This window comes from Moschus berezovskii, chromosome 1 (assembly GCF_049115385.1).
Source record: "Moschus berezovskii isolate FMDL1 chromosome 1, NW_MosBer_1.0, whole genome shotgun sequence".
In the NCBI taxonomy this organism is placed as follows: domain Eukaryota; kingdom Metazoa; phylum Chordata; class Mammalia; order Artiodactyla; family Moschidae; genus Moschus; species Moschus berezovskii.
The window spans coordinates 103,246,778-103,270,719 of record NC_142460.1 but is presented as its reverse complement, the minus strand read 5'-3'; the positions used below and the strand labels follow the sequence as shown (position 1 = coordinate 103,270,719).

The window sequence follows — 23,942 nt, the reverse complement described above, 5'->3', positions numbered from 1 at the left end:
AATATTTTAATATAATATAATCCCCAAGTGGAGATGTTCATTCCAAGACCTGGTTACTTACTTTAAATGTATTTTCCAGGAATACAAAATTTATCTATTTAAAACAATTTTAACAGAAAGAATACATCTCAGTCCAAGGAATACTGTATAAGGGACAAAAACTATAAAAGAACTCTATGTAGCAAGGTTAAAACAAAACCTCTATAAACTGAGTTTTACCAGCCTTTTTACTCTTTTCATTTGCATTTATTTAAACACAGTTCTCAAAACATTTGAGTGAAATTGGGCCTCCTTTGGTAAGCAAAGGACCTGAAAGTAATATTTAAAAAATGAACAGGCAAAGTCTTCAGATCATCCACAACACAGGTGTAGTGTTCCCTTCTTTTTTCTCAAAACTCTGAAGCACCCAGTTTTTCCATATAGTCTTAAAAGCTAGAAGAACAAGAATACATTTGTGGTGGAATGTATTGTCACTTGCTGATAGCTAATTGAAATACCATTATCCCCTTGTAACAGCTTTAAGAAATAGCCTTTTTAAGGCATACATTGTGTAACTCATCTTATTCCCTGCTATATATAATACAGATTACATAAAGGCTGACAAATTCACATTTATATAAGCAGTAAGCATTTGCTGTATTGAAAGATCTTTAGTTTTTAACACTAGCAGTATAGAGTTACAGAGCGTAATTTTATCACTTAATTCCAGGTATATTAAGTATGGTATGTTTCATGGACTGGAGAAAACGGGCATTTTTGTCTTTAATTTACTACTGACAATCTAATCTGAACAGTTCTGCTAAGCATTGATATGATATGTTAGAAAGAAAAGTAAAAACCAAACTTTATTGTTGCTTTTTGCCATTTGGTAGCATTTTACACACAGGCTTCGATCTTCAGAATACCCTGGATTCAGTAGAAAAACCATTTAAATGAAGTTCTGTACAATAGAAACTTCTCAGCAGTCAAAATTTTAGACTGTAAAAAAATACATGCAAAACATACTTTTCTGAAAACACTTAACTTTGAACAAAGCACCGAACTACACAAATGCAGAATGAAAACAGCATTTCAACTCCACCAAAAGTAGTCATCATAAAAGGTGTAAAAGTCACCTAACTTCACTAGGCACTGTTCACTTTTTAAACAGGAGACAATAAAAAATATTGTCCACAAACAATATCCCAACTCTAGGGCAGGTTTCAGAAAGTCTTCAACTTCATGCTTTAATAGCGACCTAGAAAAAAAAAAAAAAGACATACACATCAATACTCAAGTGCATACATTTAACATTGAGAATTTTAAACTTTTCTGTCATCAGGAAATTCCTATGTACCAGATTCTCTTGTGAAAACCTTCACACAGTGCCGAAACAATGTTAAACAGAAATAGCTGGGAGTTTATCTAACTCAATCTGAAAGCTAAGGTCACTCAAAAAATGTTTCTAAGCTGTAAAAAATACACATGTACTATTTTAATTAGCAACAAGAGTAAGATCCAAGGGTTGTTTTCATATACTTCCTTGAACCATATAGAAAAATTGAGGAAATACTAATTGAATCAACCCATTATCTGCTGTGGTTTCCATAAGTCATAGCAAGTCACACTATTATAACAAAACTATATAAAAATAAAAACTTACGAGGTGAGTATGATCGAGATCTGGAACGTGATCTGTATCCTCCACGACTATAGTAGGGAGAAGGTGACCGTCTTCTGTAAACAAATATCAAGACCATCTAAGACGCTACAGATCACACATCTATGATCCCTTTATCAGTCTCCAAAACTAAAAGACCCTCAGCTGACTTTCAAACACTGCAGTAGCAAGGTCTGTTTTAGTCCTGAGAATGAAGCACATTATCAGGCCCAGTACCAAAAAACTCCTCTAACTAGCAAAGAGGTTGAATCTGATCCACTGATCATCTTCTAGTTAACATTATACCTAACAAATTTAAACTGGGTTAGAGAAGAAAAAAATCATTACCACTAATTTTAACCACACCCTATGAATTAACACCCAAAATTTCATTCATAGTGCTTCAGTGATTTAGTTTTGTGTTAAGATACACTTGAATAATTACTTGCTTATTCTGAAATGCTTATAACAAGCTAACGAAACCATTAGGGATAAATAAGATTAAAATATTATGGATTCTTAGTTTATGCCATCATCTCTCATGTTAAGGTATAAAATGGTACCACTGAGTGATAATAAGTACAAGCCCAATCTCTATAAACACAAATTAAGCCATGTACATTGTCATTTGACTCGTTACATTATTTTTATAAATTTTTCATTTATAAAATTTTGTGAATACCATTTATAATTTATCAAAATATGAGTAACAAATATCTTTATGTGAGCCATTCTACAATTGTATAGATTTAAATCTTTTCCTAGCCATACCTGTATATCTGATCCCTGTCTTGAGCAGCTCTCCATCCTCCTCCTCCTCCACCTCCACCTCTGTGAAGGCAGAAAACAAACATTTTAAGTTTTCAAAATGCACAATTCATGTAATAAAATTAAAACAGAAGTGAAAGCTAGTTTCCTTTAAGCAATAAAGAGTTGCTTTTGCCACCCCTTTACAAGCTGACATAGAGCTCTCCCTGGTGGTTAAAATGAGTATCATATTAAGTACTCTAATCTTTGCAGCCTCCACAAATCAATCCCCTACATGTCAGTACAGAAATGCCACCTAAGAAAGTTTGTCAGTGCTAAATGTCAGGACTGTCAACTTTCTAAAAATTACAGAATAGTGTGCAAAAAGACAACAGCTCACTACCACTCCAAAATAGGGTATCAAGGATTAACTGTTATGGTCAATATTTACTATGCAATTTACATTTTGACAAACAATGCAAGATCTAGATTACCTGCTGTTGCTTAAATAAGAGAACTTTACTTCATTTTTACTTTCCAAAGTATTCCTAGTATCATGAGCATTTTCCCCTATCAACTCCTGAAAAATGTTCAATTTTGTTAGTATTAATAATAAACCTCTTACCATTGTTATAGCAAACTAGTCCTTAATTATTTCTTCAGATTTTTCCAAGAATCAATTTGCCCTGCCCTTCAACACAATTCCTCAGCTACCAAAAAATTGCTTTATAAAGCAATGATATTCAAAATCAGTTCATGAAACTCACTTTAAAAAACAAAAATGGGGGGGGACCCTGAAGTATGGTCTGTAAATTTTATTGTCCCATTGGTTTATAACCTGGTGCTTAAAAAATACACATACCAAAAAAAAGTATAACCATAAAATTCAGAGACTTCCCTAGTGGGGGCACAGGTTTGGTCCCTAGTTGGGCAATTTAAGATCCAAATGCTGTGACTTGTCCCCCAGAGGAGGGCATGGCAACCTACTCGAGTATTCTTGCCTGCAGAACCCCAAGAACAAAGGAGCCTGGTGGGCTACAGTCTATAGGGTCACAAAGAGTTGGAAACAAGTGAAGCATCTTAGTGTGCATGCCTTGAGTTACAGTAAAAAAAAAAAAAAATTCAGTTTAAACTCCGGATCTCCAATTTAATATTAAAGGTAAATACCTTAATCAAAGGCTAAAATAGTGCTGCTTTATGTTGCAACTAAAGCTGATTTGTCTTTGAACAACTTAAAAAACTTTGTATTTTGGTTAACATACCTGTACGATCTGCTGTAATAGTCCCGATCATCATAGCCTCGATCATATCCTCTGTCATAGTAATCTCGACGGCGTGAGCTGCCACTGTGAATAAGATTTATACAAACTTGGTTTTACCTACGTTAATACTTACTAGTTCCCAGTGTGGGAAAACTGGTCTGGTGAGAATCATTTAATTACCCAGCAATGTCAAATATATGGCATTTCTTTATGATAAAAGTAGGATGTGATCTATTACATGTCATCAGAATTATCATACCAACCGAATGTTTCTACTGAATATATTTATATTGAATTTAAGTTTTAGTCAGTTGGAAACGCCAAAAGCCTCCTGTGCCTTAAAGTGAACTGTCAATATCTTAACAATCTTGAAAACAAACTTACTAGGTAGGTCTCCCCATGTAAATTCCTGGTGTTGGAGTATGTGGTCTTTTCGTTATGGAGAAGTCAACTCTGATCCTACGTCCATCAAGCTCCATTCCATTGGCACGCTCTTTTGCCTTCAAAACATATGTGAGTTGTTATATACATCATGAACAAAGCCCCAAATTAACTATTATCTATAAATAAAACCCAACTAGATATTTCAGTTAGGCCAGAACATTATATAGATTTTTCTGCCTATCAAATCTTTACTTACGAAAGCTAACCTAGAAAAGTTCATTAAAAAAAAAAAAAAAAAGCCACCCTTGAGAGCCAACTTAAGCCACAAAACATTTGAAATTACTGTACCAACTACAGATTTGACAGTGCCTATAGGTCTATAAAGGGCTTCCCTGGTAGCTCAGAGGTTAAAGTGTCTGCCTCCAATGTGGGAGACCAGGGTTCAATCCCTGGGTCGGGAAGATCCCCTGGAGAAGGAAACGGTAACCCACTCCAGTATTCTTGCCTGGAGAATCCCATGGACGGAGAAGCCTGGTAGGCTACAGTCCACGGGGTCGCAAAGAGTCAGACACGACTGAGTGACGGAACGGAACAGATAGGTCTATAAAAGTACACAGTTGGCAAACTGTGACCCATGAGCTAAGAATTTAAACAGGTATGTGTGTGGGGCAGGGGGGGGGGTCAAACTAGCATTTCATTAGAAATGAAATTCAAAATTAAGTGACCACGTTTTACTGAAACAAAGCCCCACTCATTAATTTGCGTTTTATATGGCTTTTATGTTACAATGGCAGGGCTGAAAAGCTGTCATTGAGTTCTTATGGCTCCCAAAACCCAAAATATTTACTGTCTAATCCTTTACAAATTTGAGGACCCCTGCTATGGAAGCAAACAGCTGGAAGAAAAGCTTGAATTACATATAGTTCCAAACATTAAAATGAAAATATACTGTACTTAAAACAATGTCCCATCCCAAAGACATAGCAGTTTATTCACAATTTAAAGAGAAACCTCTCTATCTAAATAGAATTTAGATTTCTAATTCCAATTATGCTGTTTTCTAGTTTGACTGTCCTAAGCCTCAAGGCAGTTTCTGGCATTACTGATTTAGACACAAAATATACTATCTTTCAGAAAGGGAACTGTGGTTCTGTAGCACACAAAAAGTAGAGAAACCAAGAAGCTGATCCCATAAGTAACCTTGGACAAATATTATTTATATTTTTCACATCAATTATTACCAAAATGAAGTTGAATGACATCTTAAAGCATTCCTTAAATCTCTTATATTATAACCACTTGCATTCAGCTTTTAATTCTTCCTTTAGTAGATGGGCTTACTCTATTCATTTAATTTTATTTAGAGCTCAAAATTATTAATCTCAATATTAACCTCAGATGGCTTGTCATTAAGTTTCTCAAGATTCTCCCCTCCTTATACTGTCCTTGGAGATGACTTTAGCTATCATCCCCAGGTATCTGAAGTTCAAATTTCTTAACTGGGCCAGGAGTCACACATGAAATTTTTACTTTAGTCTCTGTAAAAAAAAAATTTTAGGGAGGAACCCGGCGATCCAACTGCCGTGGCCCAGGTCCAATCCCTGGTTGGGAAACTAAGATCCCATAAGCCTCAAGGCCAGAAAAAAGTTACTTCCTATGTTTTACCTCAACATTCAAAACAAAATCACTTGCCAGTATACATTCAAAACCAGTTCCTTTCTCCTGAGTCATAGCTTTATCACTTTTTAATGTTTTATTTCATTTTAGAAAGTAATCTGATGTAAATACTCATTAAATACTCCAAACTGGAGTATTAATCTTCTTCTATTTTAGAAATATCTGTATGTAGGCACACATTTGGAAACAGTTGACTATGTTTGAATTTACTTCAAATAAAATGGTGGAAGAGACTGAGTTGGAATTTAGAACCAAACTGTCACTTTTCTGTTATGCTACCAATCTTCGAAATTTCCACATTAACTTTAGTATGTATTCCCAGAAGAATGCATTTCGTTTAGATCAAGCTATATATAGATACTAAAAGGGCTTCTCCTGGTAGCTCACCAGCTGGTGAAGACTCCATCTGCAATGCAGGAGACCCCAGTTCAATTCCTGGGTCCCCTGGAGAAGGGAACAGCTACTCACGTCAACATTCTGGCCTGGAGAATTCTATGGACTGCATAGTCCATGGGATTGCAAAGAGTCTGACATGACTGATCGACTTACTAAAGCAAAAGTCATCCAAGGAAGAATAGTTAAAAATAAGACTCTGTGTGTAAAAGTGAAAGCATGAGTATATACATTTTTTTTTTTACACAAAGATACATGACTTTTACTTACTTCCTTGGCATCATCTACATTTTCAAAGTATACAAAGGCAAATCCTCTTGAACGTCTAGATTGCTGATCATATACAATAGATACATCAGCAATTGGGCCATATTTAGAGAACACTTCTCTTAGATCTCTTTCTGTAGTGTACAAGCTCAATCCAAATACTCCAAGACAACAGTTGGGATCAGGATTTGCCTAAAAATAGAAAAATGGATTTTAAAAAAACTTTAAAAAAGCATCACATATCAATCCCCCCCCCCCCAAAAAAACTGTCACTAATATGAAAAGATAACAATGAAATAAAACACTGTATTTTAAAAGTAATGTTACATCAGCACCACAAGCATGTATGCAGAGAACTACTGTCTCCATAAGCCGGGGCAAGAGAAGTAAAACTTCAAAATGGTGAATTAAGATATACCACTCACACAATAAGAAGCTCTAAACTGCCAAAGAGATACAGAAGGTTATGTTCAGCTTGATTTCTATAGAAGAATCATTAAGTGTTCAAATATACGTACAAGTGAAACCACAGATGTGTACCAAACTTTTAAATAGCTATTAAGCAGCTTCAATTATAATAATGATAACTAAATGTTGTTGACATCCCAGCTGCCATAATGAGTTTGCTTAAAGGTTTCACTACTTCGCACACAAATTTTATAATCAAATTCCACCCCACTTTCAAAAACATACACTCCCTATAAGTCTATTTGTATATTATTCAATAAAAACCATGATAGGAACACACTAAATACCACCTCATTTGTAACTTCTGGTGGAAAACAAGCAAAGCTTTAAAACTGTAAAGAAACTTGCTTAAAACTAAATGGGAAAATCATAGCGTATTTTAAAGCATATTAAACCCAGAAAACTCGAACATAGATATGGAACATAGATATATGATCTAACTATATTAACCGTAAGGCACAGAGAATTTTTTATTTGATGTGCTGTTAATATGACAGTATCTTAAATGTGATCAACAGCTCAAATGTAGACCATATATAGGAGATTATCTTTTAAAAAGAAAAAAAAAATCTCCAAATTGAAAAGGCTCTAAGAGAGAGATCATGCTAAAGCTCCACCATCAAAAGTATCAGTTTTAAATAATTACAGAAAAACATCAAAAACAGAGGGGAATATATTATACATTAATTATAAAGTGGCTTCATACAGTGTCCACTGCTTCAAAAACAATTGTTTTCCTGCTTCAAAAACAACTGTTTTCATCTTACCCGATTCCCAACATGACGCCGGCGAGTAGACATGGGAGAATGACTGTGGCTATGCCGTCTTCGATAATCTCTGCTGTAAGATCTGCTACGAGATCTTCTATGGGACCGGGATCGAGACCGTGACCTTGTATAATGCCTCCGAGAACTTCTTCTGGATCTAGACCTGAAAAACAAAGGCTTCAAGGTTATGACTAAATAGCTGACAGTAGAATATGGCTTTTAATTCTTTCAATACTTTATTCTAAAATTAAGCTTCAAAAGGTAAAACACACAATCCAGGTATATAGTGGGATCAATACTTTTCTTTTGTATATTGTCATTTCTGTGCTAGGAAGAGTTCCAAAACCATCACTAACTAAAGCTCCCTTCCATCATATCTTAAATAATTAAGATTAAACAACACAGTATCCATTAAAAATCATAAAACATGAAACATTTCATACTAGCCTGATTTGTGCTCACCTTTACCCTGCACAATACCATCCTTTCTTTTTAAGCTTCTTGCATTATGCCCATTATTCACTTATGATAACATCACCATTACAAGCAGTATTATCCAGCAGTGTTTTAAAATCAACCAGTTGCTCTTAACTACAGTGATCATATTAACTGTCATTTAAACCAGGAAAGATACAGTGTAAGAGAGAAAGGGGCACTGTTAATTATGCCCGACAATAGGCATTAAGCTGGGGCTGACCTGGGCAAACCAGGATATATAGCCTACACTTGAACATTAAAAAAAAAAAAAAAAGTGCTGTGTTAAGTAAGGTTTTTTGTTTTATAGTACATTTGTCATACTAGACTAAACCTATTTATCAAGAATTGCAGTTACTAAAAGCCAATGCTCTGCAGTCTTTTTTTTGCCATACTAATAAGCAGTTCACGTAAACTCAGTGAATCCTCACAACAATTCTGAAGAACTGGTACTATTGCTAATTCATCTTTTATAGATAAGGAAGTTAAGATTGAAAAGGTTAAGTAATCTGCCCAAGCCAGAAAAAAACAGAGGTAAGATATGAACCCTAACACCAAAAGCCCAGGCTCTTAGCCACTTAAGTCTTCTATCTCCTAGAACTTAACAATTAAGTTCATTTCTAGTACCAATATTAAATAAGCCAACAAATGATCTAACCCTCTCTATCTTCCTAGTTTACAAAAGCACACACCAGTTTGAAAGCTAAGAGTAACAAGAAAATCCCAAGACAGTCTTTCTTACCTAGATTCAGATCTGGACCTGGACTTTGATCTGGAACGCCTGGAATCTTCCTTGGAGCGAGACCTTGCAGGGGTATGCCTTGCAGATTTCCCAGATCCATGAGCACTTCCACTTCTGGAAGCAGAACGGGATTCCTACACGTAGATGTCAAAAGTTTAATTTGTATACTTTCTGGGCAACTTTAAAAACAAATAAGCTGTGGTGAGATAAATGGTGAGGGAAAGCAATCCCCTTCCAAGATAAGAAAACATAGGTAAGGGCGGGAACTGAATATACCTGGTATAATAGTTACGTTGCTCCAATTGACATAAGCCAATTAACTTGAACTTCCACCTTTCTTGGGGAGCAGGGATAAGAGTTAACTGACCCCACTCTCTTCAGAAATGGGTGCCAAAGCCAAGCAGTTAAGGGAACTGCCCAAGGATTGTTTTGGGAATGTTACTCCGTAAAGACTAGGGTGAGAAAGAACCTTATTAACTATGACACCTATACCTCATACCTATTATTTCAATCAAACTGCCATCAATTAAAAAAAAAAACCCTATGAAATTTGTAAAATTTACTTTATTTTCAACTTTTATTTATTGCTGAGTGGAGAAAAAGACAAGGACAGTATTGTTTCAAGTCACAGAGGAAGACAGAAACCTAGAGAGTAAGGACCAGCTTGAAGGAGACTAGATCTGTATAGACCCTGTCCATCCAACTATGTAGGAAGCCCTTACGGATCTCAAAGCAACCAGATGAAGCCACAGTAGAAAGGCAGTGAATGAACTGCAAAGGAAAGAATTAAGAGGGTACCAGAGATTTTCCTCAGCTAAGTGTAGATGAGCCAGAGCCAACTGATGGGAAACTGGGAATAAGCAGCTGGAAAAGTTACATACAAAAAGGATATATTAAAGCTGAAACAGTTTAGATCACAGGCTCCTAATCTAGGTTCAGGAAGGGAAGTTCAGGAACTGTATGTAAACAACAAAACCTAGATACATACTTTATACCTAAGCTTTCCCCTATCACTAGCTGGTAGGTAGGTTGTCCAAACACAAAATCTCTAAAAGGAACTAGCAAAGAAATGGGTAAACAGGATAACTAGTTTAGTGAACCAAAGACATATAATTAAAAGCTAAAGGAATAGAAATAGTGGAAAAGACAACAATTAACTCAGTCTGACAGCTAACCAAGGTATCATCAAACAAGACAACATTTCAGGTTATCCACCTTCATCAAATTAAAAGCATTAATCTCATGAATCTTTGTGCCCAACACAGAATAAAAATGGCTAGACTCAAAAGGAATCAACATTACAGTTAAGTCACTGTAGGGGTAACAATCAATGTTGAAGTGGCGTAAAACTTTATCACAAGAGACCTCCCTGTGCGGTAGACCTTCAGAATAAAACACTCCAGCCATTCTTAAAAGATAAAGGTAGAAAATTCATCTAAACCACAGTCCAAAACATTTTGGAATACGTTCTGTGACTTAGACAACAGTGGAGAAAATTCGGAAGATCTTTCCTATGATGCTTAAGGACAAAGCTTACATGCTACACAGAAGAAACAAGGCTTAAAGTTTAGAACAAGATAAGAGTAACTCAGTGGGCAAAATGAATTCTGGTCTCTATACCCAAAATGACTCTAAATTTCAAAGTCACAGGAAACATGGTGTGAAGTGGCATGAAACATGGCTACTCTCCTTCCTGCCATGAGTTAATAAAGAGAGTCAAAGTAAAAGATGACCTCCCTAATTACTGAAAATAGCTACTTTTATCACCAAGGAATGTTTAAAAGAGGCACTACGGCTTTGAGGACCCCAACTAACAACCCCTTGACTTTCTTCTGGCAAATATTCTGGACATTTAAAAGCACAATTCTCTCCTGGGATAAAAAGGTTCTCAAATTGGGGATGCAGTTTCTGAAATCATTTAACAGGCAAAAACTAATCTAGAAGATAAGGTAGAAAGAGGGATTCTAACACCTTTGTTTATTCCAATGCTAGAAAGATGACTTCATGGAAAGATTATGAAACAATCTTTAGTGGAAACAAAAGAAAACAATCTGCTCTAGCAGGGAGAGAATATGGGTGCCTCACAATAAGAATTAAAAGATTACCAATAAAATAATTATAGTTAATAGAAATCAGTTCATCTAGGGATCTGAAAAAGAGTAGAAAGTCAAGAGCCTCTTGTAAGCCTCTTGCTTCAGTAAAACAGAAAAGCCCTATTCTAAGCTGAGGTGCTTTACCAATCTGTTCACCAAGAAGGAAAAGAAAGTCCTTACAGCCTCAGAATAAACTCTAATGAGGTTTCTAGCAGATCAAGGATCAAAAATAACAGTATTTGTGAAATTATAAGACTTTTCACTCAACCTCTAAAACTAACTGGCTATATGCAGACGTATTTTATGAACAATCATTTCTCAGACTAGGAATAGGAGAAACCACTGGAACACTAAGTCTTCTTCTGTACTGACACTTGTTAGGCTAACACAGAAGCAGTGTCTCTACCTCCTACCTTTCATATCAGAGATAGTCTTAAAGTTAAATAAACTCTTAACAGCGATTATGTTGGCTGGTTTGGAAACATATGCAAGGATATTTAGCCTGTCTAGAAGGCCAAATCTAAAGGCATAAAGTTAGCTTTAAACCTTGGTCCCTGGTTAAATCTGTAAAACCAGCTAGAAAAGCCCCTGAACACACAAAAAATTCAAAGACCACTTTCAGGGCTCACAAACCTCTTCAATGCTAACACATTAAAACCCTACCAATACCTCAAGGAAAAGGATCATAAATGTAAAGTTAACATGAACAACACAACCAAAAATTCCCTGAAAACCACACAGGGAATCAAGTTCTTAGAAAATGAATCTTAGTCATGTACTAATCAACAGGGAACACATCAGGGAAAAACAAACTCAGCCTTCCAACAAAATACCAGCAGCTCCTATTCTGAGAATGACAGAATCTTAAAAAAACTTTTTGAAAGAGATGAAAGAAGTAGGAATAACCATCCAATTGCTAGGTTTCTCACATATTTTAAAAACTAGATGCAATAAAGTAGATCTTCAACAAAGGCTCTTACAGATGTGTAGTAAACCTACCGAGCACTTAAAAATAGATTCCCAACTGGAGCTCATTTTAGTAGGTCTGGAGTTGGGCATCTGCATTTCTTAATAAACACCATACATATTTGTGATGCTTAAGCCTCACTGACTTAATTTCAAGTTTTATGCTTCTTATCTCGTTTTTTCAACAGTCATTTTACTGAAACCTTGTTTTCTGTCACCTTCTCTGCCCCCACCTCCCTTCCCTGTCATTTATTAGCCGTCCTGAGAGCACGTACCTTACACCTGCCCCAGGACAATAAGTCTGTTTCCCCCACTACCCAGGCAGGAGGTGGAGAGAGGCATTCTCAGACTCAAAGATGCTTTGGCCAAAGGGCGGCAAAAACCTGAATGGATGAGATGGTCCACTAGCATCAATGTTTACTTTTGCTTTACACCTTTCCAGCTTTTGCCATATAATCAAACTCCAAACTGCTTCTTCCCCTTACATGACTAAGATCCTTTCTCTTTCAGACCCCAAGGACTTTTCAGGTCTCCTGATAAAAGAATCAATGAGCTTGAATAAAAATGCAACATCCATTCACATCTCTTGCCTCAGCCTAATCTGTAAGTAAATCAGAATGCAAAACTAACACTACCAATTTAATGTTATTAGTTTATATGTGGCAAGTTCTACAAAGTAATTATCAGGGCAAATGATGGAAACTATAAATGGGTGTAACCCTCTGCTTCCAAGATACAGAACTGAAAAAGCACAAATTTGACACAAATAGGCCCTGAAGTATCAGAAAATGAATTCCTCTAAAAAGTCATTTAAGACACTGCCCCAAGAGTTGTGAGGTTCAAAGACTCTCAAAGTTTAGGCTATCTTAATTTCAGGGAGAAGTGATAGCCTTTGTTTTTCCCGATAGGGTAGAAGCTATCTGTTGGTGGCCTTCTACTGGGTATTATTTTGATACATGAACTTTCCCCATCCAGCTGAAAGTAACAACGCTGCACCAATCACTTGACTCTTCTATTCAGTTAAAACAAGCATATAGAAAGGGAAATGACAGAACGTTTGGGTCTTTTTTTCCAGTAAGTGGTAGGAGTAGAGAACCAGAAACAAAGCTACTTTATGATCTATTATCTCTCACACTATTTTAACGGTTAAATTGTTAATAGCAGAAAATGAGAAAAGGGAATTAGGCACTTACTGTTACTGCCACTGTTCAGTTAGGTATCCTGTTCACTTAAATGACCTATCTCATTCTAAGGGAAGTCCCTACAACTTTTTAGCAGTAACCCCAGTCATTCAACTGGAATAAGCATTAAACAGAAAGAATTAAGAATAATCTTGTGAATTTAGCACACATGCATCTTAAAGTTAGGGCCTAAATGGTCATAGTTTTCCACTATTGCCATCTAAAAAGAAATTAATATTTTCATAAATGCCAAAACGAACAATCCTGTCCAGTGGATTCTGGGGGTTCGGTTCTATAACCATCCTGGTAACATTCTTTAAGAAAACTTTGACAAACTTACAACATTCTTATACTGCTCTGTACTGAAGGATAGGGGTCAGTACAGTGAGTCCAGAGAGGGTGGCCTAGACCACCTACTTCAATTCTGGAAGTACTCACGCCCCAGGACCAGCAATGTCAGAGATGAAAAATCCAGGAGACAACATGAAACCAGCTGTTACCCAAATTGGAGAGCTCATTCCTGCCTCCTATTTGACTACAAAGGGTTATTTTTTTAAAAAGTTGCATTTCAATCAGTTAACTAAGAAGTTAAAATTAGAATTACCTAATTTAAACGTTTCCCCTGGAAGGCACTTCTTTACCCTGTATATATTTCTTCTATTAAACAAATAATGCATGCATGTTTAGCAAAATATACAGGGACACATAAACAGACTAGTAATTACTTAGCGTAGTGCTTTCTGATTCCAGATTACTTCTTATCTTAACTTCATTTTTATTTCTTTTCTTCATTCTTCCGTTTCAAATTCTGACTTCTTTCATCTTCCCCACTTCACACAAATTGCTCAATATTCTACAAGTGGGACTTCTGGTCTGATAATTAGCATGCATTCTTTCTTTTATTTTTTCAAATTTCAGCTTCACTTATTCCTGAGCTTCAAATACTCATTTATAAAACTTGTCAAATGACGACTTCCGCATTTTCCTTCTTCAACATTAACCTTAATAGAAAAAGAACAGGATGAAGAATATTTTAAAACTCCAGGATAAAAGCCAGTGCCAAAACTGAAACTAGAAAAAAAAATCCCTCTTGCTTTGGATTTTTTAGAAAAACTAAAATACGCAGCTCAAAAATCTGAAACTAGTTTCCTGCTGGTTCTAAAATATAGTCAATCTCATTTGTCTACTCCATGTAGATTTATCATGCTTAAACTGAAATGTGAAGTGCGTAACTGAACATTTACTGTTCATCTAACATTAAGAACTATAATTACATTTCACACTTCTTATTGTATTCATCAATAGAAAGTATGTTAAGTGTCAAAAGCACATCTCTAGTCAAAAAATGACACATTAATACAAAAGTGCAAGAAAGGAAAAGCACGGACAATTCATTTGCACAATGATGACAAGGCTCAGGGTTGAATAGGTCTACAAATTGTGACTAAGGTCAAGATATGTATTTAATGTCACACTTTTTAACTGAAAAAGTAGCCTGTAGAAAACAACGTCAGGGAATTTGAAAATCTGGACTAATGTTTAACCCACCCCTAGAAAACTGCCCTAATGAGATTTTATAATATGAATGGCCCAACTTACTAGCTTCAACTAAAGCATAAAAAGACCAAATCAAATCAACCAACTACTGTATGCAAGGAGCTGTGAAGGAAGCAGAGCAAACTTGAATCCAACTGTGGTGTTTTCAAAGAATTTTTGGTAAATCCAGCCCCCCAATGATTATTAAAATCTTCTGCAGTCCAAAGGAGCAACCCTACTTTTAAAGGTGGCAACGTTGTGGATAAAACTGCAGCTCACCTCCTGAAATTATTAAAGACTCAATATCACTTAAAAGATCAATAAGTTGAAGTGTCTATTGAACATCCTAAACAAAATACTGCTCTCCTAAAACATTCTAGTTTTCTTGTACTTCACACTTTATGCTCCTTCACTGTCAATTTCCTCTCCTAGTTTTTTCCTGAAAATAAAACTTTCCTTAGGAAAAGAAAAAAAAAGAGAAGTCCTTTATACCTATCTGATCACAAAGACAACCATGCCTGGCTATGATGGAAGTGTTATGATGTCTTTTCTAAGAGGGTAAGCATAATCTTCAGTCTAGTTTTTCAAACTCAATTATTGCTTATTTAATCCAGGAAAAAAATTTAAAAAGCTTTTTACTTAAGGGAGTCACAATAATTGTTCTCTCTTAATATCCATCACTAAAATGCAATGGGAAATGTTTACTGGCAGCACAACTGTAATCATGGAATCAGAATGCCCAAGCAGGTTTCCTTTAAGGCCTCCTAAACTTTAAATATATATACAGGGCTTAAGGTTCAGAAAATGCTGAATAGAGGCCAAAGCTCTAGATATGACAATTTTCCAATATGAATGCCTTCCTGCTGTTACTTCACTACCCCTTCCCAATCTTCTTTATATTTGAAGAACAAAATAAAGCTACTAGGTAAGTATTAGATTTCTTCAAACTCAGCTAAGTTGAGGTGGCCACTTAATAAAACCAGAAGATAAAACTACTGGGCTAATGTTAAACACATATTAAGAGGTCCCACTCAGAAATAAGCAGAAATTTGTCTCACCACCAACACAATTTTTGTTAAAATCATTCTAGCGGTTATAATTGGAATTTATGCAACATTAATAAGTGCAAACTCATTAGGTTGACTAGATAATATTTTAAAAACTGGGACGGGCAAAGGAGAATTCATTGATTATGCTATAAAAATCAATGCTCATATCAACATTAAAGTCTATTTTCTTTCTGCAGCTAAACTCTCCAGAAGTTTGGATAGAAAAATCCTCAAAGACTGAGAATATGTTCTGAAAAACTATCATGACAAGCCTAAATCAAGTCTAACCCCATGATTTTAAAAGATCCCTTGCAAAAACAGTATACTCTGAATTTACATTCATAAACATTCAGTACTTTCCAGCAGAAATGCCAACTATGTTTTATTACTACTTTTAAGTCTATTATCTCAGCACAAAAATCACTGCAAAAGAAATGGGTCCTCATCCATGTTGTCATATTCAGCAATCGTATTGATAAAAATCAGAATATAACCTCCAAAACCCAATTCAAAGATTTTTGAGAACTTGAAAACTAATTTTCTGTAATGAAGAATTCCTCCCCCGCTTAAAAATAAGACTAAATGACAATACCTAATTCTGTTCTGTGTGACCCACACCCCTCAAAAAAGCAAAACACTTAAAATTCCCCAACTTCAGCCACCACCTATTCACTGTATTTTATGAGAAAATATAGCAGTTATGTGTTAAAAAAATAAATATAACACACATGCTAAGGCTCAAAAGATATACACAGCTGTAGCCCTGTCCTCTTGGGCAAAATGTAAAAAAACTATGCAAGTATTAATACTTGTCATTTAGGTCTGGGATTTTATTAAAGAATAGAAAAGGCTGTACAAAGCAAATTCCACTTAACATTATCTCTCAACATCTGATTTCCTGTTCAATCTGGACAAAACCAGTACTTACCTTGCAACCACTTGTATTCTCAGTTTGAAAGTGCCACCTTCTAATTCTGGACCATATCCACAATATTAAATCATTCTTAATTAAAACCACCAAAAGTATTCTTCAACTCGGTTTCAAGAGACTTGTTGCTTTTTACCAGACTCAAATTGAAACAAAACTATTTCCTCCCACCCAAAATTAATCCTCTATTTAAGGAACTTGGTGCAATGGCTACAACCCTTTGGGAAGAAAAAGACTGAGATGTTTCAGTTTTGAAAATTACTAATAATTAAAAAAGACAACCCAAGATTAAGCAGAAGAGGCCAAACTGCAGAGTATGAAAGGCAGTTTGATGGGATGGTATACAGATGCCATTCATCTCTACAAAGACGACTAAAGGTAATATATCTACATTGTAAATCCAGTACTTTCGCAAAAATAAGCAATACTCTACCAGAGTATGTATCATAATCTTAACAGCAAGACAAATTAAAAAGACTTGGTCCGTACAATACTGCTTCCTTACTTAATTACTGGTTTCTCTATGTAAAGACCCAATTGTAGAAAAAAAAGAAGTTACAGTTATATGAGGGTAGAGCATCAAACCAGTGCCAAGGCCAAACTTCACCACACCCTCAACTGTGAACACAATTAGGCCATAGGATTTATCATTTCCCTCCCCATTACCATACACCTTTACACTTGGCTACAGGACCCTATCATGTTCTTATTCTCCCAAATCTTGACATAACAGATCTAAAACCACCTCTTCTTTCCAAAGGTGCTAGCCAACTTCTCTGCAAAAAAAAAAAAAAAATGAGAAATTTTGGGGAATTACTGGAAAAAACTTGAATTCGAATGAGTAATATACTTTAACGTGGGTTTGGCCAGACCAGGGAAGTCAGCTCTCACCAGAAACATTTCAATTTAAATCTACTAACCAAAACATGAAAAATCCCGATACCAATAAAAGATACGGTCTGCAGTAACCGAAAAGCGTCCAACAAACCACAAAAATTCAGGAACGCACCTTAGCTGCACATTTAAAACAAAGGAACACAAAGAACCACATCTCTAAGTGTCAATATTCACCCAATAAGTAAAAACGCTATAAACAACCGAAATGAAGGTGATTTATTGCTCTCACCTCCTCTACTCCGGTCTGGTTAGGACTAAGAGGAGAAAAAAACACATTTCTAAAGTGGCGGCAGGGCCACGAGGAGCTGGTGATGAGTGACCTCAGCTGATGAGATTTTAATATTACATTATCACTAGCTGATTAGTGTTAGTGATTTCCACTAATAATTTGTAAGGTCTGAAAATGTATTATGTCAGTCGCTCAATCGTGTCCGACTCTCTGCAACCTGCCAGGCTCCTCTGTCCATGGTGGGTTGCCATTCCCTTCTTTAGGGGATCTTTCCAACCCAGGGATCGAACCGGCTCTCCCGCATGGCAGAAATCTTAGAGTGGAATTAAAGTAATTTTTCAGGCTCTTGATAAACTATTCATAGCAGCCAAGTACAAGATCACTATCCTGAACGCAACAGCTTTCCCGCTGTTTTCAGGCACTTCCAAAAGGAGGTTTTTAGCCAATCAGACCTGACTGGTCTACCTAATGCTTTTTGTGGCATTGTATTTAAACTATTTCATTGAGCTTTATGTTTTGCCAAGCATTCTTTGGAAGTCCCAAAGTGTTTGTTTTAGGTCTAGTCTAACTACTTCAGGTTCCAATAAACCAACCGGAGAGCAATCTACAGACAAAACAAAGAAAACAATGTGGAAGTATTCCACATCGTCGAAGTTCAAAGATCTCTTCCAAGTCAAGACGTTTAAGACAGAACACCAATCTATAACATGTACTTTTATTATTTTCTCTTCCTCCGTAAGTTTGTTGAATAACCCTATGTAACAAGGTTGTGAAGTAACTAGGATGTATATCCTTATCAACAGAAAATACCAATTCAAAAGCTTGGTTAGTGGGACTATCATGCCTCGAGTTGTCTCAAACCAGGACCCAATCCATGCGATTGTTTCCTCTCACGAACTTACACAAGGAACTTACGTTAATTTAACTGAGAGCTCCTCCACTGAAACCAGCCATTTTTTTATTCTCAAAACGTACCCAAAAATTGTTTTAATAACTGATGACTGAAATTATCACCTGCCTTCCAATCCAAACACCGACACCTACTTTCCAGTTATTTTCCTTGCGGAAACCATAGCCCAGTTTTAACAACTTGTTAAAAAGCTTGATCAAAGCTTTCTCACCAAAGAGTTTAAAACGATAATCACACACACACTGCTGACTGGAATTTAATCGTCTTTAGGATAAAAGAGCCAATATTCATCTGCATAGGTAAAGGCGAGGACTGATTGGTTCAAACCAAATTTATCAGATTTGGCCCCAAAGTTACACAATAAATTAAGATTCCAAGAGCTAAGATCTTTCCTGTCAAAAACGCCGTAATGAAATCACCTAGAATTTGTTAAGTTTGCAAAAATATTCGAATAGATTTACCTGATAAAAAGATTCCGGCAAGGCTGACATTTCTGCGTCTTAGTACTCACGGACCCACAACCAAGCTTTATATTATGCTTTTTCTAAGCCCGGGAACTTTATTTCTGCAGTTTATCCAGTCCTCACCAAACTCCACATTTTGGGGTGGAAACTTTAAAAAGCGCACAAACAATTCGTGGTTCACAAACTAGGTATGGCTCAAAACAAAGGAAACAACGGCGCCAAAAATTGTTGCCCGCCAATTTCTCCTTTACCATCCCGTGGAAAAAAAAATCTACTCGATCTGCAAGAAAACCTCAGCGACCTCGCGATCTACGTGGTTACCGATAACTATTTGCGGTTTAACAGCCCTTTCGGCATCCAAGAAAAGCACGCCATTTAGGCCGAACACAAAGCTCGCGCGCAATCCCTCTAACGGGCCCAGAACTTAAGTCTACGTCAGACTAGTTTGCCATCTTTAAAGACGCCAAGAACACCTTAGAGTCCCATCTTTTCAAGGTCCAAAATATGATCCTGTCTTAACCTAAATGCTGAGCATAAACCCTGAAGAACATTGCTCTTTGCACCCCCCGTTCCCCGCCCGCGGCCTGCAAACTGTCGCGCGGCGCCTCCGCCATTTTGTGCCTCTGGCGGTGCGCCCAGCCCGCCAGTCCAAGATGGCTGCGGCGAGGCTTCGCAGGAGAGCAACGGCGAAACGAGATACCGCTCCCCTCCCCCACCACCGAGGGGACGCAGCGGCCATTTTTAATCTTTCCCTCCCGATAACGGAAAAAACCGCCGTTTCGAGTACCGGGCAACCTAAACCCGCCGGCGGCCTCCTCCACGTATAAGGACAATACTACCAGGGTTTCTTAACCTGACTAGCCTCCCTCCCGGTCTCAGACTTCGGAGCCAAAGTCACCCCAGTCTCCCGGCCCGAGGTCGATGGGCCTGGAAAGAGATTCAAGAAGCTGGGACCACACAGCCGCCCCCTGCACCACCGATACCTACCCGCTCGCCGTAGTTCTGCTCGCCGCTGTCGCTCATGACTTCCACTGCTGTCGCCGCTCGATGTGCTTCAATCGAAGCTGCCAAACTCTCGCGTCTTCAGTGTAGAGGCTCCGCCGCAGCCTCGCACCACACACCGGTTCCCGATCCTCCGAGAGCCGAAACGCTCCGCGCCGCCTCCGCTTGGGCTCTAAGTCTCCCGGACGTGACGCGGCGCTCTTTAACCCGGCCCCACCCCCTCCCAGAGGGCGCGCTTTCTTGGCTCCGCCCCTCGGCGTTAGGCCCTCGCTTTCCAGCTGCGGCGCGTCCGGAGCCGGATGTGACGTAAGCCCCACCCCTCGCGCCGCGCGAACTCCATCTCCGAGTCTCTTTGAGGCGGGAAAGTGAGCGCCGTGGCTCGCTTCTGTGGTGGTCGCCGTGGGGGTTAGTGATGTTACCCTCCACGCCTCTCTCGCTTCTGTAATTTTCCAGGGAAACCGTTGTGGAAGGTGGAGGATGGAGAGAGGAGATACCCACGTTTTCTCCCATCCTTCTTGCTTCCGCTTTATTCATTTTTTGTGTCTTTATTTGGTTGCAGAGGGCAGATATTCGTATACAGGGTTCCGTGCATTACTTAGGTTTTTTTGTAGCTTCAGTTGTGGATCATTCCTACCTGAAATCCATTCATGTGAGCATCTGTCAAATACCAAATTACGTTACCAGATCCTGATGCACTGAAATCAAGCACGATCCCTAACCCGAGGAAGTTAGTCTAGTAAGGGAGAACTGTTAAACATACATTTGAAAACTGATGTGGTTAGACGTACAACTGTAGTGGTGTCTCGGAGTAAACATTAATTATGCCATCACCCACCAGCATGATAAAGAGCTCAAACTTGGAAGTTCAGACATCTCTCTGTGCCTGCTGTTTCCCTTAAAAAATGTGTGTGTGTGTGTGTGTGGTACCTGGCTCCTGAGGTACTCTGATACATATAAAAGGGCCATTTGATTTTTTAAAACAGTTTTCTTGAGATATAATTCACATACCATGCAATACTCTTATTTAAAATGTACAATTCAAGTCGTTTTTATATTTACAGAGTTGTGCAACCTTCACAGTTTTAGGACCAATTCATCACTCCCCAAAAAGAAACCTGTCATTAACAGTTATGTTTCCTCTTCTCTCCAGCTTCCCCCCACCAATTCTCCTAGTTCTAAGGAATCTAAAATCTACTTTATAGTTTTCCATATTCTGAATATTTCCTATAAATGGAATCACATATGTAATATGGAGTCTTTTGTGACTGGCTTCTTTAACAGTTTTCAAGGTTCATCCATGCTGTAGCATGCATCAGTTATTTCATTTTTATTGCTGAATAATATTCCATTGTATAAATGTATCACATTTTAATTATCCATTCACCAGTTGGTAGACTTTTGGATGATTTTCACCTTTTAGCTATTATGAATAATGCTAATATGAACATTCTGATACAAGTTTTTGTATGAACATGTTTTCAGTTCTTTGGGGAATATACCTAGTAATGTAATTGCTGGGTCATGAAGGTAATGCTGTTTAACTTTTTAAGGAACTGCCATTTAATTACAGATACCCTAGTGGATGTGAAGTGGTATGCTATTGTGGTTTTGATTTGCCTATCCCTAAGAATAATGTTGAGCATCTTTTCATGTGTTTATTGGCCATTTGTAGATTTTCTTTGGGAAAATGTCTGTTCAGATAATTTGCCCACTATTACTTTTTATCATTGAGTTGTAAGAATTGGCAGTTTGATTCTTGATTTAAAATAGTCATCTGGAACAGCTTAGTACTTAAGGTACCTGAGATCCAGAGATTTGGTGATGACTCAAGGTAACAATTGTCCTCTCTTTTTACATGCTCTTCAGAGTCAACTTCATTGCTTTCATAGCTTAAGTCAGGGACCTATATGATTATGTTTCCAAATCTATATTTACTTCAACACCCATCCCCCTGCAGTTCCATGTTTAAATTCTAGGTGCTTACTTGAATATTTACCTGGATATTTCAGAGGCTTATAAAAATTAGCATAAGCATTTTAATAATATGCCCTAGAAACATCTCTGCTAAAACTTTCTTCTCTCTTTCCCTCATTTAATTAGTTAACACTTCTCATTAGTTCTACTTCTCATATATTTTTAAAATTTATCTTTTTTTTCTCCATTCCTCTTGCCACCATTTGTCATGGCTTTATCAACTCACTTATCTGATGAAGTACAAATTATCTTAGACACTTTAGTGGAGTTTTTACCTTTTGTGGAGTTTTTACCTCTTTAAACACTATATTTCAAGTTCTAATAAGAGAAGATCATGTTATTAAAAATTCAAAAATATTACCTTAGAAATATTACCTTATCATTTCAAAGTTAAAATGATACAGTGTGTACCTGAGAAAACAACTCTAGTACACTTTTCCCCAATAATTTTGCTTGGAACTTTGTGACAATCCCTTGTGCTTTTGTGTATTTAATGATTTCTAATCACTGTATCTCTAATTTTCTTGAAGAGATCTCCTGTTTTTCCTAGTCCCAACACTTTCATGGGAAATAGATGGAAAAACAGTGGAAACAGTGTCAGACTATTTTTTGGGGCTTCAAAATCACTGCAGATGCTGATTACAGCCATGAAATTAAAAGACGCTTACTCCTTGGAAGGAAAGTTATGACCAACCTTGATAGTATATTAAAAAGCAGAGACATTACTTTGCCAACCAAGGTCCGTCTAGTCAAGGCTATGGTTTTTCCCGTGGTCATGTATGGATGTGAGAGTTGGACTGTGAAGAAAACTGAGCGCTGAAGAATTGATGCTTTTGAACTGTGGTGTTGGAGAAGACTCTTGAGAGTCCCTTGTACTGCAAGGAGATCCAACCAGTCCATTCTAAAGGAGATCAGTCCTGGGTGTTCATTGGAAGGACTGATGCTAAAGCTGAAACTGCAATACTTTGGCCACCTCATGCGACGGGTTGACTCACTAGAAAAGACTCTGATGATGGGAAACGTTGGGGGCGGGAGGAGAAGGGGACAACAGAGAATGAGATGGCTGGATGGCATCACCGACTCTGTGGACATGAGTTTGAGTGAACTCCGGGAGTTGGTGATGGACAGGGAGGCCTGGCGTGCTGTGATTCATGGGGTTGTGGAGAGTCGGACACGACTGAGCGACTGAACTGAACTGAATCACTGTATCAGGGAAGCCCCTGGTGGCTCAGCAGTAAATAATCCACCAGCAATGCAGGAGACTCGAGAGACATGGGCTTGATCCCTGTGTCAGGAAGATCTCCTATAGGAGGAAATGGCAACCCTCTCCAGTATTCTTGCCGGGGAAATTTCATGGACAGGAGAACTTGGCTGACTACAGTCAATTGGGTTGCAAAGAGTTGGACATAACTGAGCACCACACCAAATCAATGTATCAGCTAGACTGTACTGTTTCTAAACTTTTTTGTATTCTCCCTAGGATGAAGAAATTAAATTTATTTCCTCCTTTTTAACACCTGCATACCTACCTATGTGATGTAATTTAAAAATTTAAGTCAAGACTCTTGAGAGTCCCTTGGACTGCAAGGAGATCCAACCAGTCCATTCTAAAGGAGATCAATCCTGGGTGTTCATTGGAAGGACTGATGCTAAAGCTGAAACTCCAATACTTTGGCCACCTCATGTGACAATTTGACTCACTGGAAAAGAGTCTGATGCTAGGAAGGATTGGGGGTGGGAGGAGATGGGGAGGACAGAGAATGAGATGGCTGGATGGCATCACCGACTCGATGGACATGAGTTTGAGTGAAGTCCGGGAGTTGGTGATGGACAGGGAGGCCTGGCGTGCTGTGATTCATGGTGTCGCAAAGAGTCGGACACGACTGAGTGACT

The 23,942-nt window shown here is 37.6% G+C and overlaps 1 protein-coding gene across 2 annotated transcripts; it reads right to left on the bottom strand.

Moving 5' to 3' along the window:
- Positions 1-819: 819 nt before the first annotated feature.
- On the bottom strand, positions 820-20,260 carry TRA2B (transformer 2 beta homolog). 2 transcript variants are annotated; one of them, XM_055408751.2, is made up of 9 exons: positions 20,061-20,260; positions 8,821-8,954; positions 7,605-7,767; positions 6,373-6,561; positions 4,033-4,148; positions 3,649-3,732; positions 2,411-2,470; positions 1,643-1,716; positions 820-1,237 (listed from the first exon to the last, which is right to left on the bottom strand). In XM_055408751.2, the coding sequence occupies exons 1-9, from the start codon at positions 20,094-20,096 to the stop codon at positions 1,227-1,229; spliced, it is 867 nt and encodes a 288-aa protein (XP_055264726.1). In that variant the 5' UTR covers positions 20,097-20,260; the 3' UTR covers positions 820-1,226. The 2 variants fall into 2 exon arrangements, with proteins under 2 accessions (XP_055264726.1, XP_055264734.1); XM_055408759.2 differs by having other exon boundaries at positions 1,643-1,713.
- Between the last annotated feature and the right edge of the window lie 3,682 nt (positions 20,261-23,942).

Bases quoted from the DNA above. Each gene is read 5' to 3' on its own strand.
- TRA2B (XM_055408751.2), bottom strand. From the start codon at position 20,096: ATGAGCGACAGCGGCGAGCAGAACTACGGCGAGCGG. The intron at 6,562-7,604 runs GTAAGATGAAAA...TTCTATTTTTAG, and splicing joins GGCGTCATGTTGGGAATCGG to GCAAATCCTGATCCCAACTG. The intron at 1,717-2,410 runs GTATGGCTAGGA...ATTTGTTTACAG, and splicing joins GACAGGGATCAGATATACAG to AAGACGGTCACCTTCTCCCT.